Source organism: Mixophyes fleayi, chromosome 1 (genome assembly GCF_038048845.1).
Source record: "Mixophyes fleayi isolate aMixFle1 chromosome 1, aMixFle1.hap1, whole genome shotgun sequence".
Lineage (NCBI taxonomy): Eukaryota > Metazoa > Chordata > Amphibia > Anura > Limnodynastidae > Mixophyes > Mixophyes fleayi.
This window is the reverse complement of record NC_134402.1, coordinates 283,408,763-283,427,643: the sequence shown is the minus strand read 5'-3', so window position 1 is coordinate 283,427,643 and position 18,881 is coordinate 283,408,763. Positions and strand designations below refer to the sequence as shown.

Here is an 18,881-nt window from a genome sequence, read left to right as displayed (position 1 = left end):
ACTGTAATGGCTTTTTTAGATGTTGTTTGCCAAACTCTAATCTGGTCTTCCTGTTTTTGTGGCTCACCAATGGTTTACATCTTGTGGTGAACATTTTATATTCACTCTTGTGAAGTCTTCTCTTGATTGTTGACTTTGACACATAGACACCTACCTCCTGGAGAGTGTTCTTGATTTGGCCAACTGTTGTGAAGGGGTTTTTCTTCACCAGGGAAGAAATTATTCTGTCATCCACCACAGTTGTTTTCCGTGGTCTTACGGGTCTTTTGGTGTTGCTGAGCTCTCCTGTGCGTTCTTTCTTTTTAAAAATGTTCCAAACAGTTGATTTGGCCACACCTAATGTTTTTGCTATCTCTCTGATGGGTTTGTTTTGCTTTTTCAGCCTAATGATGGCTTGCTTCACTGATGGTGACAGCTCTTTGGATCTCATATTGAGAGTCAACAGCAACAGATTCTAAATGTAAATGTCACACCTAGAATGAACTCCAGACCTTTTACCTGCTTAATTGATGATGAAATAATGAGGGAATAGCCCACACATGTCCATGAAATAGCTTTTGAGTCGATTGTCCTATTACTTTTGGTCACTTAAAAAGTGGGAGGCACATATAGAAACCATTGTAATTCCTACACTGTTCACCTGATTTGGATGTAAATTCCCTCAAATTAAAGCTGAAAGTCTGCAGTTAAAGCACATCTTGTTTGTTTCATTTCAAATCCATTGTGGTGGTGTATAGAGCCCAAAATATAAGAATTGTGTCAATGTCCCAATATTTATGGACCTGACTGTATATTAAGAGTCTGCTCAACAAATAGGATATAACCATATCCTTTGCCCCAGTGTAAATCCGTAGCATCTCCAGGCACTCCTGTGGACCTTAGCAATCTCGGAATCAACTTGAGAGCATTGGATGACTTTCATACCAAACCACTTTGTCATTTCTTTATCCACAGGAATACTCAGATTCTGTCCATGTGGCTGACCTGCTGCACTTCCCAGCCCAGTGTACATACAAATCCTTGCATAGTCACACTTTGCTGTCTTCTAAACTCAGCAATAAAATATGTAAACTGTTGTGAAAACATGGACCTATGGCCTCACATAAAGTTTATTTCTATTTTACTTCTGATCTACCTAATTTGTGAACAGCTGCCTTATCCAAGCCCATCCTAGCCACTTTTGTGACAGTGCATGGCAAAGTGTAATGCAATCTACACCTGCACTCCCCAGCCCTGCTTCGAGAATTCTGGCAAACAGATAAATAGTGAGTACAAAAGTGTTCCTATGAATAAGAGGGGTCGGGACATTGTTGGCGAATACATAAGAATGTATTAATATTAGCAACAGTCCATATGAGTGAATTATACAGAGACTACACTATAACACATTTATCCCTTGATGAAAAAAGCCATAACAACACCATCTAGCTTGACATTTGCCACAGCTTGACCTTGTGCCCCGCAAAATTCCATAGTGAACAGAGGTGACTCATACTGCAACCAGCAAATGACAGAAAGAGAAGAAATAATCATGCTCAAGAGCTCTGGAGTAATTGGCTGTCTGCTGTCTGGATCAGTTATGAGCTTTTTCATGTTAACATGCCTGGTAATGGATTGGCAAACTAAAGACTGCATGAAAGGAAGAAACCTCTGTCAAGGTTGTTTCTGTTGAACTAACTATGTATCCCCTCATTATGTGAGACCTAACCTGAAAATGTCCCTGGAGACTACAATCTACTGTTTTGTTAGAAAGCTTGCCAGGAATACTAGTGTTTGCAGTAACTGGTCCATGTGAGCTGATGGTCACTGTTCTCCACACTCCCCTGCAAAAATATTGCCAAATCCTATGCATCTGTTATGCCAAATCCTATGCGTCCATTATGACACACCCTTTATTTGAGCCAGTATATACAACCATTGTATGTCTCCAGGAGGTACAAATACACCCTAAGGTCCTTAGAGAGTTATGTAGAGTCCTTCCATTCAAAGCACATAATTCATCTTTGGGCGTTAGTCCCTTTATGTGTTGTATCTTGCATGAAATAGCTCTGCGCTTGCACAGAAAACAGACCAATGAACACAATGACAAGCAGTTCATGTCTGAACGCAAATGAAACTTACATCTGCTCCTGCTTACGACTTTAAGGGCAGAACGGGGAAGGGAAGCAGAGCATGAACATAGACAATGTACAGTAAGAGCAATGCAGATGTATCCGATTCAAATCCTGGATTTATCTTAAGTACATGTTTTTTAGCCATATCGTTTGCACCAGCTGCAGAGCAGGTGTAAGTGCCGACTGATAGTGATGACTAATACTGCATACTGTAGTCTTTGTAATACCTACACATATGCGAGCCACTAGCAAGCACAGAACATGTGTAAGCAAATAAGACAGACTATAAAAACACCTTGTATAGTTCGTATTAAGAACATCCTGTTTTAAGTATTTACTATTATAAAAAAAAAAGAAAAAAATATTTTACAAATATTTTTATTACTAATTATAGTGTTATGAGTTGTTTGATTTATTTTATAAAATATTTTTTGTGCATGCATTCTAAAAGGACTTTATATTGTACATATACAAGTGTGTGTTCTGCACTGTCTTCTGATTGTCTCGGTGGTAGTCAGCATATCCATGCTGACTATACCGACATCTTCAGTCCGGACGACTGCTTCCCGACAAAGATCCATGACGATTGTAGTGTGAAGCAACTTCAGCCAATCACTATGAAGGAAGACGCCGGCGGGACTTGATGACATCAGTGAGATAGGCAACGCTGCTCTTCAGTTGGTAATGTAAGTATGCGTCTATGTACACTGTACAACCCTTTCTAAAGTACATTGTACATAGCCGCATACTTACATTACCCCCTTAAGAGCAGCGTTAACAGCGGCGCCTTTCTCACTGACGTCATCAAGTCCCGCCGGCGTCTTCCTTCATAGTGATTGGCTGAAGTTGCTTCACAGTACAATTGTCATCATGGATCCTTGTCGGGAAGCAGCCGTCCGGACTGAAGATGTCGGGGTAAGTGTTGTCGGAGTAGTCCGCACCGTTAAGCCGTACCACACCTTTCTGTCTACATACGGCAAGTAGCGTTTAGCCAGAGCGTACTTATACCCAGGTACAAATGGAAATGTATCTTGAGATCAGCTTGTATTTGATTACGGTCGAAACTACGTTCAAGTTACATGCTTGTTTTTTAAATGCAAGTTGTATGCAGAATGCATCTGAAGATGATTCAGGCCCGGAATGTTTATTTTATTGCACAATGTAGTCTGAGGATAAGGAATGATTCATATATGTGATATTTGTGTGTAAGAACAACAAATTCACTTTAATTACATACTGTAGCCACTCCGTTGTATGCACTGTGAACAGAGGGAGTTTCTATAGATTACTGTACACTAGCAGCTTACAAATAACAGAAGTTTTCCCTTTAATAGGCAATGCTGGCCAGAGGCAATGGAGATTCATCTAGAAAGAAGGATGATGATGAGCACCCAAGACATCGGCTCATACCACTGGGGAGAAAAATCTATGAGTTCTACAATGCACCAATTGTTAAATTTTGGTTCTATACTGTGAGTTGCCTATTCATTATTAAATACATAATATCAAGACGTAATGGAAGGATGTAGACTGCACAGCTATGTGCTACAGACATTTCATTGAAAAAAACAAAAAATACTGTATGTATTCCCTCACATTAAAAATGTTGTACAGCATGTGGTGAACAGTTTTAACCATGTTCTATATACATGCTCTAATAGGTTGTATATAGTATTTACATCTAAAGCTTCTGGCATATTTGATTGGTCTGTCATACTGAGTCCTCTGCCCCCTCCACCTCATCACAAAGTGTTCAAATCCTATGATGTGTGCAAGATTTCACTGTGAAGGGGTGTTAGCTGTAGACAGAGGACTCACTATGGCTGCCCCCTCCAAAAGATGGCTAGAGCTTAGGAACAAGTGCAATATATACCCAGGGGCAGGCTGGACCCTGGGGGCAGGCCGGCCTGGGGGCAGGGGGGCATCTGCTCCTGTCCGGTCCCAAAGTGGACTATCTTGGGCTGGGTCAATCGGCCACCTGCAATGTTTTTCCTTTAATAGGCTGCCGAGTCTAGTCTTACCCCCCGGGCTAAAATTTGCCAGCCCTCCCCTGTATATACCATAGTAAAGAGAGCATATACAAAGGCTAAGCATGAAAGTCCACAAAAGTCAACTGAAGTCATTGTAATATTTAGATGTGCTTAGTATTATGTCTATAAAATGCCTTACAGACATCCTTAAACTGCATACATACAATACAATTAAGTTCAGAAAACAAATATTTAAATGAATCATGTGAATTGACATTCTTTGGTAATTTCGTGAGTCTATGTACTACATGTATGTATGCAGATGAATAGAACATAAATTTAATACTGTGGTTTATATGGCCCTGTTATATGGCTTAATATCAATGGCCCTGTTATTTCCAGATAAAGCCCTGCATGTTACATGTCCCCCATGCCCCATGATTTTCACTGCACTGACCATTATATGTTTGTGTTTCTCTTCCCACAGATGGCTTACATAGGCTATCTTATGCTCTTCAACTATATCGTACTAGTAAAAATGGACCGATGGCCCTCAACACAGGAGTGGATTGTTATCTCATATATTTTCACTCTGGGAATAGAAAAAATGAGAGAGGTAATATAGATTGGCAATAAAAGTAGACTTTCTTGCAAATTATTTCAAACTATTTATTTATCATTGCCTTGATGTTCCTTGATGATCAAATGATTTGCAACATTTTAAATATTATCTTTCATGATGTAGTAATTTCAAATAAAATAAATGTATATTTAATACATGTAAAGAACATTAATGGTGAGGATGATGTAAGTCTAAATGTCTCCTCTAAATGTGTTACATGTGTAGGATCTATACATTTAGATCACTGTGGCTAAAAATGTACTATTACTATTACTTATTACTATTAATAATGTCCTCTTTTTCTCCATGCTCCCAATAGCCTCTTCAGCAGTACCCATCATAGTCACTGTTGGAGAAAGACGTAGTCAGCATATCTTTGTGGATGATATAAAGACTGGAAGGGAGCAATTTTTTCCTTTCTGATTTTTGGAACTGTCTGTGTAACAAGTTCTAGATAACTGTACCTAAATACCTTCCTTCATGAGGCAATCAGATTGGAGATGGCTTAGTCGCCGAACATAAAACCATTTCAATATAGTAAAGGTGGCCCAAGGCCATGAGCACCATTAATATGTGCATCTGAAAACCCAGACATTACAGACAACAGTGTTCAGTTTAATACTGTAGAAACATTACTGTAATTACATTTTATGTTACACTTTTATATTAATGCCATGCCTGCTGTAGCTGTATCACATATTGCAAAGTTACACCACCAGTACATATAGCCTTCACACATAGCTGTCATCTGTCCCTTAGCTCTCGGGACTCTCCCAGCTTTGCTTTTACAGACTTTCCTTGTATTGTCTGTGGTATTGGGAATGATTTAGGGATGGACGTAAGTCTATTTGCAGCAAGGAATAAAACGCTTATCTGCATTGCGCATACATACCAAAATGCAACTGTAATGCGACTCAGAGTATCTTAGATTTGCGGGCCCTTAAACTTACAGAGGAAGGGCGTAGAAACGCAAGCCCTAAGATATGTACAACACAAAACACACATGTAAATGCACATTCAGCCATCTCTAAAGGTGGATCTTTGTCTCTACTTTTCTAATGTTCACCAAAGGCACCTAGGCACCATTCTACTCAATAGAAGATCTTATAATATAATTAACAAAGGTCAATACAATTTAAAGAATAAGTGGAGGGAATTCAAAGTGAAATGAAATTATGCTCTGTACAGGGTTGCGCCCTGTATCTTTGCAATTTCTAATGCAATACCCCTGCTGCAAACTGGCTAGAAACTGTAATCATTCAAATTGTAATTCCATCTTTTAGGAGAAAACATTTGCCATGTAACCCACATCCACTTGTCACACCTTACTGTAACTGTATGGTTACTGTACTGTAGGTGTCCCAGAAGAAATCTGGAGCAGGCTGTAAACAGAGCCTTTTTCTTCATCATCTATTTATATAGCACCACTAATTCCGCAGCGCTGTACAGAGAATTCACATCAGTTCCTGCCCCATTGGAACTTACAGTCTAAATTCCCAAACACACACACACACGCACACACACACACACACACACACACAGACCAGACCAAGATCAATTTAATAGCAGCCAATTAACCTTCTGTCATGTTTTTGGAGTATGGAAGGAAACCAGAGCACCCAGAGGAAACCCACGCAAACACAGGGAGAACATACAAACTCCACACAGATAAGGCCATGGTTGGGAATCAAACTCATGACCCAAGTGCTGTGAGGCAAAAGTGTTAACTGCTAATTCACCATGCTGCTCATTAAAGAAACTCAATTAAACATATGAATAGCTGCCAAACCATTTTATATTACCTCTCCAGGGGTCTGCAGTTAAGAAAATTGCATATTGCTATATATTGGTTTATTGACTTTCATTATACTGTAGCTATGTAAATAATTCAACTTATGCAGCTTAAAAAGAGAAACCCAGACGAGTATATAAACTAAATTAATCCTGATTCTAATTATGAACCTAAAACCAGATGATGATGTTGATTTATGGATAGCAAATACAATTTTAGTTTAGCATTTTTAGTTTTCTGGAAGCTGTTTAATACATTGTCATGATGACCAGTAAAATGCATTAATTTCTATTTTTGTATAGGGAATTTGTGTTTTGAAAGCAGTGGACCTTATTTGCACTATGTACTCAACACATATGTTTTGCACTTGTGAGCCCAGACATTTTACCCCACGCTAACTCTCTTCTCCAAATAAGAAATACATCTAGGTACAAGGAGGAGTGAAAAAATCTGACATCTATGCCCTTCTGCGACAATGATGGTACACTTGTGCAATAGACATTTGCACTTTGTAAATGGCTTCAGCAACTGAGTTTTTTTTACAAGACACAAAGAGAGGAAGTTCTCAGACAAGCATGACATCATTTTACATTAGTCTATCAATCACCTGCAATCTGAATGGCGACAAAAGCAATCTGCAGTTAGCAGCATGACCACTAGAGGTCTCTAAAAAATCATTAATGGTGCTGCAAACGCAGTAACCATAATGAACCAATGCAAATGTGGCATATGTTTTTGCATTGTACAGTGATAGGTGTCAGGGTTTCCTAAATATAGCAGTAATGATAATAATGGTGAGAAGATAGTTTAAATGGGTTCTAAAAATACCATGGTGTATTTAATTTTTTTCTAAATGATCAGTAATGTGAGCTATATTGAGATGGAACAACATGTACTGCTTTCTATGCAATGTGTTTTCATACACTGTAAAATGTGCCTGTAATTGGTTGACCTCAAAGCACTGTCAAATGTGTCACACCTGTATGTGCTAAGTGTTTGCATTAATTAATATGAGCTATATTTTTTAGTATTCATGAGTAGTTATTTAGAATAAGATATGCACAGATTATTTTCTAAGTGACACTATACAGAAATACTGTTTATTCTAACAAGAACGCATTTTGGAGAAAAAAAAAAACAGGTCGGTAAAATTAAACTGGATGGTGAAAAATAAGTGCTAGAAGTAAAGTATGTGTGGAAAACCAAGAATGGGCAAACCTGTAGTGTACTCAGATCATCTGAGAGTATAGAAATGTACAAAATAAAACAAAGAAATGAAAACATCTCTACAGTGCCTCACACAGCAATTAAAAAATCAAATGCAAATTGGTATAGTTTGATGAAAATTAAAATTTATTATAAAGGTGACACGTAATGCACAATAATTAGGAATCAAAAAAGATCAAGACAAAATAAAGTGTACAATAGCATATAAAAAGTAGTGGATCAATCAATATTAAAATGTATAAATAATATACTCCTACAGAGTTGGATAGCTCAATTGAATGGGACTTAAAGTCAGATGTGTCAAAGTCAGATGTGTCCTTTAGGCCAGTTACTCACTAGCATTTAAACCGGAACCTGACTTGCATTTTTAACGAAAATGGATGTCATGTGACAGCATGGGAAAATAAAACCCATTCTATTCGACCATACCCATTTGTCAGTGCATGCAAAGCATATTGATGCACCTGCACCTGATAAAGTCCATTCTTGTCTTTGGAAGTGCATTGTGTATGATGAGCTTTATAACTTTTTAGGTATATATATATATATATATATATATAGATATAGATATAGATACAGATATATAGATATATACACACACTATATGTGTTACGACAACCAGTGCGGCATAAACTTATAGAACATATATAGGAGGTCTTCGCCTATAGCAGCCGTCTTTCCCGTAGAGACTGGTTACGCTCACAGGTACTCAGATGCCCCCAGGTCTTAAACTCAAAGTAGTATACATTTATACTCACACAGCTGCGTACGGGTACAGGTGATGTCACACGGAACAGCGGCGGACCAGCGATCTGCAGACTGGACGGAGCACCGGAGGAGATGTCAGGAAACAGCACGGTCAGGGTCACAGGCAATGGTTCGGAATCCAGGGACAGGCAACAGATCAGGATCACAGCCAACGGTTCAGAATCGGTACACAGGCAGAGGTCAAGGGTCACAGGCAAAGGCTCAAATTCCAGGAACAGGCAAGGAGTCATACACGGGTAGTCAGATATAAAGGAAGTAACCACAAAGGTACAGGAGCAGGTCAAGACACAGTACCACTGAAACTATAACCGGCAGGGAGGCTAAGCCCTCCCTGCCTTATAATCAGGCAGTGACCAATCAGCAATCATGTAATCAGCCCTAGAGGCTGTCATAACGTCTCCACATGTGTTAAATGCGCGTGCGCCCGGCTGCTCCTAATGCCAGGGCGCCGCACCATGAACTACAGCGTCCCGACCGTTGCCTAGGCAACAGCCGGGACAAGACCCGTAAGTAGTGTCTTGGTCGTCATAGCGACGGCCGGGACGCAGGTGACGGTCGCGGCGGTGCCCAGCCGCCGCGGCTGTAACAATATGGACAAAAGTATTTGGCCACACCTGTTATTTATTGAATTGAGGTGTTTCAATCAGACCTGTTGCCAGAGGTGTATAAATAAAATCAAGCAACTAGCTATGCAGTCTCCATTTGTAAACATTTGTGATACAAAATGGGTTGCTCTGAAGAGCTCAGTGACTTCAAGTGTGGTACTGTGATAGGATGTCACCTTTGCAATAAGACGGTTTGTGAAATTTCATCCCTGCTGGATTCCCCACGGTCAACTGTAAGTGATTTCATTAGAAAGTGGAAGCGTTTAGGAACAACAGCAACTCAGCCATGAAGCGAAATATATATTTACAGTCCCAACTCATTTCGTCATTGAAGACTTCTTCAGGAGGGTGGTATCCAATTGATTTTTTTTATATCAAATACAAGCAATTTATTACACCATGGAAGCACCCTCTTTTTAAATCTGTGTGTGTGTGTGTGTGTGTGTGTATATGTATGTGTATATATATATATATATATATATATATATATATATATGTATGTATATATATATATATATATATATATATATATATATATATAAATATATACAGACACACACTATATTGACAAAAATATTCGGGCACTTGGCTATTACACCAACAGGGACTCTAATGACTTTGTACTTTGTATTCAAATACATATACTTTAATATGGAGCTGGTCCCCTTTGGCAGCGATAACAGCTTCCACTCTTCTTGGAAGGCTTTTCACAAGATGTTGGAGTGTTTCTGTGAGAATTTGTGGCCTTCACTCTGTAGAGCATATATGAGGTCAGGCACTGATGTTGGACGAGAAGGCCTGGCACCAATCTCTGTTCCAGTTCATCCCAAAGCTGTACGATGGGGTTGAGGTCAGAGTTCTGTGTGGGCCCGTCAAGTTCTTCCACACCAAACTCATCAATCCATGTCTTTATAGTTCTTTCTTTTTTGCACTGGGGCACAGTCATGTTGGAATGGAAAAAAAGCCTTCCCTAAACTGTTGCCACAAAGTTGGAAGCATAGCATTGTCCTAAATGACTTGGTATGCTGAAGCATTAAGATTGTCCTTCCCTGGAGATAAGGGGCCTAGCCCAAACCATGAAAAACAGCCCCATACCATTATCCCTCCTCCACCAAACTTCACAGTTGGCATAATGCAGTCAGGCAGGTAATATATATATATATATATATATATATATATATATATATATATATTCCTATGATAGTGACATCTGGTGCCAGAAAAAGGTAATGCAGATCAATTCAGTCGTACACTCACCGAAGAACAGAGGCTATGCATTTTCGTAAAGCACTACATCTGTATAAATAATATATATAAAGTTACCTATATGTTAGTAACAGAAAGTTTTCCATTTAATCATATATAGGTTTCTTAGTCCAGGCATGTTCAAAATACACAATTGCATTCTCTGCAAAGCTTTGCTCATGTTCTTCATTCAACCATGTCTTTTACTGTCATGCAGATCCTCATGTCGGAACCGGGGAAGTTGTTACAGAAGTTTAAAGTATGGCTGCAGGAATACTGGAATGTCACAGATCTCATCTCCATCCTGCTCTTCTCTATCGGGATGGTGTTTCGTTTACAGGAGCAGCCTTTCAGCAGCTATGGGCGAGTGATATACTGTGTGAACATCATCTACTGGTATATTCGCTTGCTCGACATCTTTGGTGTGAATAAGTATCTTGGACCATACGTTATGATGATTGGTAAAATGGTGAGATAAATCGTTGGGTTTCTAAAAATGTAATTTCTTTAAAAAGAAAAATAAATAAGTTAACCAATTTTAAGTTGAGGTTCTGTAGCATCAATTGTGAAAGTCAACAGAAACTGTATATTCTGAGCCTTTATTAGTATGTTCTCTGCACCCATTGGCATATATATATATATATATATATATATATATATATATATATATATATATATATAGTGATCAAAGTGGGTTAAACCACCACCTTTCCTACTGCCTTCATTGTAAAACTATCGAATTCCATTCACCTACATTTACCATACTGCAAATTATAACTTTCCACTTTGACCACTATGGCTGTGAAACTCTACAATTGAGCAGGACAATAATGACACAGCAGTAATTGCATAGATCACCCGGCCTGATCTCTATAACCGCTATCATTGGTGTATCTGGCACATTAACAATAGGTCTAGAAAATAAAGACTTAGTACTAAGTTTCCCCTGATATAATGATGTTGTTTCAAGCATTTAATACAATCTGGTAAACCCTCCAAATTATAAAATACAATATATAAGTTTACATATATCATCACATCCATAACCATTATATGTCTAGTAAGTAATTGGCATGTTCATCGGCTTCAACAAGGAAGTAAAGACACTGGGTCTGAGTCATTACGGAGAGCAAAGCATAAAAAATCAGTAACTTTGCACCTGGGCAAAACCATGTTGCATTGGAGGGGAGCTAAATTTAAATTGTGGGGTCAGATTTATATTTGAGGTAGAGCGGGACAGATTTATATTTGAGGTAGAGCATGTTCTAGGTCAACTTTAAACTTCAGTATAAAAATAAAGATATCAAGTATTTGTGTACTACACGTAAAAACAGCCAGTTTTTAACCTATGTGCAGAATTATGAACTAATTTGCACCCCTTGTATTGTAACATGGCTTGTTCTGGAGAACAGGGCTGCCATCAGAAATTGTGGGTCCCAGTACAAATGAAGCAGACAGGGCACCCCAATGATCCCCCCCCATGAACCAGGGTCGTCTTTCCGACTGGGCACGATGGGTAGGTGCCCGGGGGGCTAGGGGGAAAGGGGGCCCAAGGCAATAAAAAAAAAATCCTGTAGACAAAAAAAACGAAAAACAAAAACAATACTTATCTTTTGTGGTCATGATCCGGCTCCCTCCCTGGTCCCCTCTTCCGTGAAGGGGATCGGACTCAGGTGATTGAAAGGTAAGTTAAGGGGGCCCCTAAAATGTATATATATATATATACAAGTTAACCCGTGCATGATACTCATCCATTCTAGTTACTTCCCGACGCAAGCGCCCTTTTTTAACGTGGTTTTGTCCACATGTCACCACCTCATCATTTTTCTCCATCACCTCATCCTTCATCTTCATCGCCACATCCTTCATCAAGCTACTTAAGGTGTTAAAAACTCCCCACTGTCACCCCCGGCAACCACCAACCACTCCCAACTGTCACTTCTCCTTCAAGAAATATATAGGTCAGTGTATAACTCTGGCGCTGCAGCTTGGGTTCTTTTTTCCACACGCGCCACTAGGCATTTATATAGTAGATATATATATGTATATATATATATATATATATATATATATATATAAAATCACTTTTTACACACACATACATTATATGTATAATAATTACAAAAATGAGGTGTGTCTGCGCTGTGAGACCCAAAAAGCAGCCTTTCACCTTACAGTACCCAATCCCCACAGGTACTAGAAAGATATAAACATACAAGTGTAAGGAAAAACTGGCGCTGATGGTATAAATCCTCAAAGTCTACAAAGTTAATAGTCCCAAAAAAAGTGTCCCCCAAGTAAAGTAATAAAACGACCAAAACTCCGGGAATAATGATAATGATGTAATTCTTCTATGCTTGATCCAATCTTCCAATATTGATCTTATAGATGAACATAAAAAAGAAGCGAAGAAATATACATAGCGTAACCTGTAAATTTCAATGTAGCACAGGAAGCTATCCCTATATTGCCCGTGTGTAGATACTAATACACTTTCACCACGTGATAGGAGAAAAATTCCTATAACCTCTTAAGGGTGTACACTTACTAGACGTAGTGAAATTTCAAGCATTGAACCAAACAGATATAGTTTCTCCTGTGACCAACTCCTTCAAATACGAATATCCACTCCATCAGAATAAGGACCAAAGAAGGGAAAAGAAATAGATCTCCATAGTGTAAAATCTTCCCATTTAATTTCCACACATAAAAACTTTACACTTTACACATGTAATAAACTCTAAAAAATAAGTAGCGCTGAGTCCTGCTACAACGGAGATAGATGGACTCTTACCGTCCTTCCTTTCAAAACAAGCGTGGTTGATGTTAAATCCAATATCGCCAGCTGTGTCCCGGGTAACACTCCCGCGATCCACGCTGTCTGAAGAGAAGAGACGACGGATGGAACCTCCGCTGTATGCGTATGACGTCACTCACCCCCGTCTGCCGACGCGTTTCGATTGTAAAGATTTACAATCTTTACAAGCTGGCTGACTAAAAATTGTGACAGAGCAGAGGCTCAAACACATGGAAATATAAAAAAAAATATACAATATCTATTAAACATAGTGGCACAGCAGTGGCAGGTAGAATGACAGTTTAATAAAGCAAAAGACCTTTAAAACATACAGGCAGAGCACTGGCTGATGGTAGTTTTAGAAGAGAAGATATCCCAAGGGCCCACCCAGCAACTGAAATGGTTTAAGAAAATCATTCCATTTTATTTTCAATGCTATGCAGCATGTGTGGCATGGAGAGGGATAACAGGTAATAAAACGGAATTTTAGAAAAGAAGACTCGTCAAGGTTGGCCCACCCCATAGGAGAAAGAAAATAGAATATTTTATTCTCAGTGTTACACAGCATGTGTGACATATTGAAGAGGGAGAGCCGCGGCAGTAATAAATGATCATTTTAGAAAAGCAGACAAACCAAGGTGGACCACACCAAAAAGTGAAACTGTTTAAGAAACAAAATGGTACTATTTCATTCTCAACGTTATACAACATGTGTGACAGGAGCACGATATCAGTGGCAACAATAAAAGGCTATATGTGGAAAGATAATGCACCAGGGTGGGCAAAGGCCATAATGTGAAATAGTGCAAGATGGAATTGTCCTTGGGCCTTGGCATTAGTGATCTGCTGTGCAACAGGATGCTAACTGTCATACTTGGTTGCTCTTGCAAACGATTGTTTCAAAGACAATTGTTGTTTAAAACTATGCTTAATCTTCTTGGTTCTTTTCTGTACAGAAGTTTCACCCCCAGCAGCAGCGGAGGGTTGCTTATTGAATGTTAGCTATTTTCCTTTTATTAGGCAAATCACCACATTCCTCAGTAACTTTCCCCATAATACTTACATCAAGAGCTGACGTTTTCTTTACAAACATTAGGCCTGATTCATTAAGGATCTTAACTTGAGAAACTTCTTATTTTAGTCTCCTGGACAAAACCATGTTACAATGCAAGGGGTGCAAAATAGATTTCTGTTTTGCACATAAGTTAAGTACTGACTGTTTTTTCATGTAGCACACAAATATCAACTTTAAATTTCAGTGTACAAATAAGCTATCAAGTATTTGTGTGTTACATGAAAAAACAGTCAGTATTTAACTTATGTGCAAAACAGAAATCTAATTTGCACCCCTTGCATTGTAACATGGTTTTGTCCAGGAGACTGAAATTAGAAGTTTCTTAAGTTAAGATCCTTAATGAATCAGGCCCATTGTTTGGATTTGGAGTGTTCTTTCTTACACTTTCTTACCACATGACATTTTTTACTAGTAGAGGTTGAAAAAGTACTACTATTGCCAGTACTAGTAGTGGGATGCCCTTGATTGACAAGAGGAGTAAAGCCACTTGAATTTGGAGCTACCACCACACCAGGTGAACCTTGCAATTCAGACACTGCTCCACAATATCACTGGTGACAATTAGGGGAACATATTGTCAAGAAAAAGAAACAAAGCATGTCCTTTAATCTTTGTGTTACACAACACTTTCTGGTTGTTTGGTTACTTATAAACTGCAAATATGTAGCTATGTATTATTTCACCTGCATAGCAAATGTCTGAGCATGCTGTTTCAAATATAGGGCTTGTAGAAAAACAGTGCTGGTTAATAAAGATAGACATGCTCAGCACATTTCATTAGGGTGTTCACCCAGGGAATTCTAAGGAGGTATACACTGCACTGTGGTGCACCGCTAGAGTGTCTACCAGGAGGGGGTGAAAATATTAGGCATTGGCAAAATGTTCACAATAATTATAAAATTAGCACAGCTCTGAACAGATCTCACCTCGGTGCTGTGTCTAGTGGAGGATGGTTCAAAGGACTGTGGGGATAAAAAAAAGTCTTTAAATGGCCAAAATGCCCCTCAATCCTCTTTACATGCCAATTATATGTCCAGCAGATCACCCTACATGCCCATAATACCTCCCTGTATGCCATTAGGGGGCAAATGTATCAAGCTGAGAGTTTTCCGGCGGGTTTGAAAAGTGGAGATGTTGCCTATAGCAACCAATCAGATTCTACCTGTCATTCTGTAGAATGTACTAAATAAATGATAACTAGAATCTGATTGGTTTTTCAAACCCGCCAAAAACTCTCAGCTTGATAAATTTAACCCCAGATTTCCCTACACGCTCATCAGACATCTCCACATGTCCATCAGACTTCTCCACATCCCATCAGATCTCCTTACATGTCCTTAGATGCCCATCAGACCTCCCTTCATGCCTCTTACATGTCCATTAGTCTCCCCACATTACCAGAGCTTTCCACATGCCACCAAATCTCCACACATGACCTCTCCACATGCCATCCGACCTTCCCACAGCCAATTCTTCCCTCTCCTCAGCCATTTTTATCAACCCTCAGCAGGCAATTTATAAACCCCTCAGCCATTTCATCACTCATCCAACCAGTCATTTGTTCACCCACCCCCCAGCTAATTCATCCCTCCCTCAGCAATTTTATCAACCCCCAGCAGCAATTTATGACACCACCAGCCATTTTATCAACCAATCCCCCTCATCACTCCCTCCAGCCAATTCCTCATTAACCCACCCCAGCCAATTCATCACCCCCCTCAGCTAACAACAGTGGCCAATTCATTATCCCCCACCAACTGTTTCATCATCACCCCCCCCCCCCCCCCAGCCATTGAACCCTCTCACCAGACAATTGGTCACCTCCTCCCCCCTGATATTTAGGCAGTGGGTTAAACTTACCTTCCTCTCTTCTGCAGTCGCTGCGCCTCCAAGGACCAAGTGCCCCTATTAGTTGAACAGGCCCTGCGGGGCACACTAAGCACACAATGTGTACATACCTATGTTAAAAACATAGACAAAGCCCTGTATTGTGTCCTCATTTTAACAGATATCAATGGGCCTGATTCATCAAGGAACATAAGTGTCGCTGCATGCCATATTTTGCATGAAATTGCTCTGGGCAAGTGCATGCAATTCAAGTTTGAATGCAAATGACACTTCGGAGAGCCTACGATTTGAAGGGTGGAATGAAGGAGGGAAGGGGCGTATGCAAGTAGGCAATGTACAGTAAGGGCATGTCAATGCCAAGAGCACACACATTCGTCCAATTCAAGCTCTGAGCATCTCTCAGATATGTGATTTTTAGCCATATCACTTGCACCAGCTACAGGGCAAGTGTAAGTGCTGATGATAATGATGATGGATGGTATGCATGCCAGAACTTGTGTTAAAATGCATTTTATGTACAGTATGCATTAATAACATCCTGATAAATGTATTTCATGTAAAAAAAAAATATTAAAGAATTATATATATTTTTATTAAGGATAATTGTATTAACAGGTGTTAATGTATACATTTTTTTCCTATGGATTTTGATGGGACTTTACATGGCACATATGCATTGTTGGTATCCTGCAGTGTGTTGTGTTTGTGTATATGGCAAGCACCGTATAACCAGAATATACTTATACCTGTATTCAAATAGAAACGTTTCTTCAGATCCACTTTTACTTAAGTATGGGAGTATGTGCGTGCAATTTCCAACCATTATTTAAAATACAAATTGTGTTCACTTTGTGTTCCTTGATGAATCGGGCCCAATGCGTCTCATAGCTTCCCTGCTACATTGAGTACACCATAGAACGCCAATGCATTTTACTGAACATTAATGCTTATGAATACTGCAGGCAACCCCAAAATCTATGAAACGCTAATAATTGTAAAAAAAAGTGTGTGTGTGTACAAGGTCAGTAGCTTATATTATTTTGTGAACTATCACTGTCAAGTCATGTTTAATAGGATTTAAAAATGTGCTTTAAATGCATAATTTACTGACAGTTTGTATGGGGCGTTAAATAGTGTTAAAAATTACACTGCTGCCTACATGTGTACAAAGACTTAAAGACAGAACGCTAAATAGTACACTGCTTCCTGCGTGTGTACGAGGCCTTAAAGAGATAGTGCTAAATAGTACACTGCTTCCTGTGCATGCTATATGTCATTACATTAACTAACACAATATATAGATCTAGCAGTAAAAGCTTACATCCCTGACCAAAATAAATATTCTCATTTTTACTTTTTCACTTTTGTTTACTTTTTTAAAATTTTTTCGAAATGACCCCTCTCCAGAAAGAAAGACGAGGACCACATCCTATGGGCAATCCCTCTTTGATCTTCCCTCTAAGCCCTAGTTACCAGGACCCGCTATTGTCTTCATGTATGTGATAAATCACTCAAAGCAACTGATACAGGGAGTACATTTGGATTTGCCATTTCTCTGCTTATCGCAGGGGTCATTGATGGGGAACACCTTAGTTTGAGATACCTTCTGATGCCACTGATCCTTGCAATAAGCAGAAAATATTCAAACAGAAGGACTGATAGGGGATTTCTCCAAATGCAATCCCTGATCAGTGATACAAGTTTTATTTTTTTACAGGAACAGGCCATCTGTGATACCCTCTCTAGGTGACTGAATTTGCTTACAATGGATACCACCAGAAACCAGGGGAGGGCTAGCAAATTTTAGCCAGGGGGGCAAGACTTAATTCCACAGCCTATTAGGAACATTTTAAAGGAAAACATTTGCAGGTGGCCCAGTGACCCGGCCCAAGGTAGCCCACTATGGCATGACCCAGGGAGCAGATGCCCCCCTGCCCCCCATCCCAGCCTGCCCCTGCCAGAAACTATATCCACCTTTCTAACTTTTTTCTTAGCTGATTTGTTTTAATGCTTTACACATATTAGGATGTATTGGTGTACCTTTGCACACACTATAAGGTAATGGGCATTCATAAGAACATAGCTAACATCAGCAACCTCACTAGACTAAGTAGGAAACCAATAATACACTTTTATTACAAAAGGAAATAATAAGTGTTATCATAGACTGCCTATAAGTCATGTTATTCTTTGTTAGTGATACAAGATTAATTTGGCTTTACTATATAGTTGCATCAATTCATTTTTGATCTGGTCATCCTCATGAGGTTAACCAATGTTGCAACTGCTTTACTTAAATCCCTATCTGCTCTTTGTGACTGCAGTCTATTATGCGTTCTATTGGTCCCCTGTTTTATCTGACAGTTCTTACATGATTAGAAGAGGGAAGTAGAGAAAGTGATGTGATATGAATGATCGAGCATCTGAATCATAGGACATGAAAAGTAATCTGGGGGAGTCATCGTGTAGGGGAAGATCTCATATGAAACACATTTAGTTCTCTTCCTACATAGAGTGTATCACTTCTCTTTAACAATATCATCAGAGCCCACACAATAGACTACACCAATACTGCCAGTCAGCTAAACACAGTGCTACAATCATACAGTTTAAAACATAGGCTCACACTAACTATGCTGCTGAGACAAAAGTGGTCAAATCTACAAGTGGTCTGTTACGTCTGTAGCTACTCCCCTGGCATACATATCTGGCAGTACATAATAACATTTAACGATCTATATGAAAGCAGTTATGTATTTAAAACTAGTCATTCTTTTGGAGGGACAGTCCCTCTTTTTAATACAATGTTCTTCCTCCA

At 39.2% G+C, this 18,881-nt stretch overlaps 1 protein-coding gene across 5 annotated transcripts in view; it reads left to right on the top strand.

Moving 5' to 3' along the window:
- TRPM3 (transient receptor potential cation channel subfamily M member 3) overlaps nucleotides 1-18,881 on the top strand; it is a 295,149-nt gene that overhangs the window by 230,730 nt on the left and 45,538 nt on the right. For all 5 annotated transcript variants that reach the window (XM_075210971.1, XM_075210970.1, XM_075210969.1 and 2 more), the window contains 3 exons: nucleotides 3,449-3,586; nucleotides 4,572-4,700; nucleotides 10,561-10,812. In XM_075210971.1, coding sequence (XP_075067072.1) covers nucleotides 3,449-3,586; nucleotides 4,572-4,700; nucleotides 10,561-10,812 — 519 coding nt within the window. The remainder of the gene's footprint in view (nucleotides 1-3,448; nucleotides 3,587-4,571; nucleotides 4,701-10,560; nucleotides 10,813-18,881) is intronic.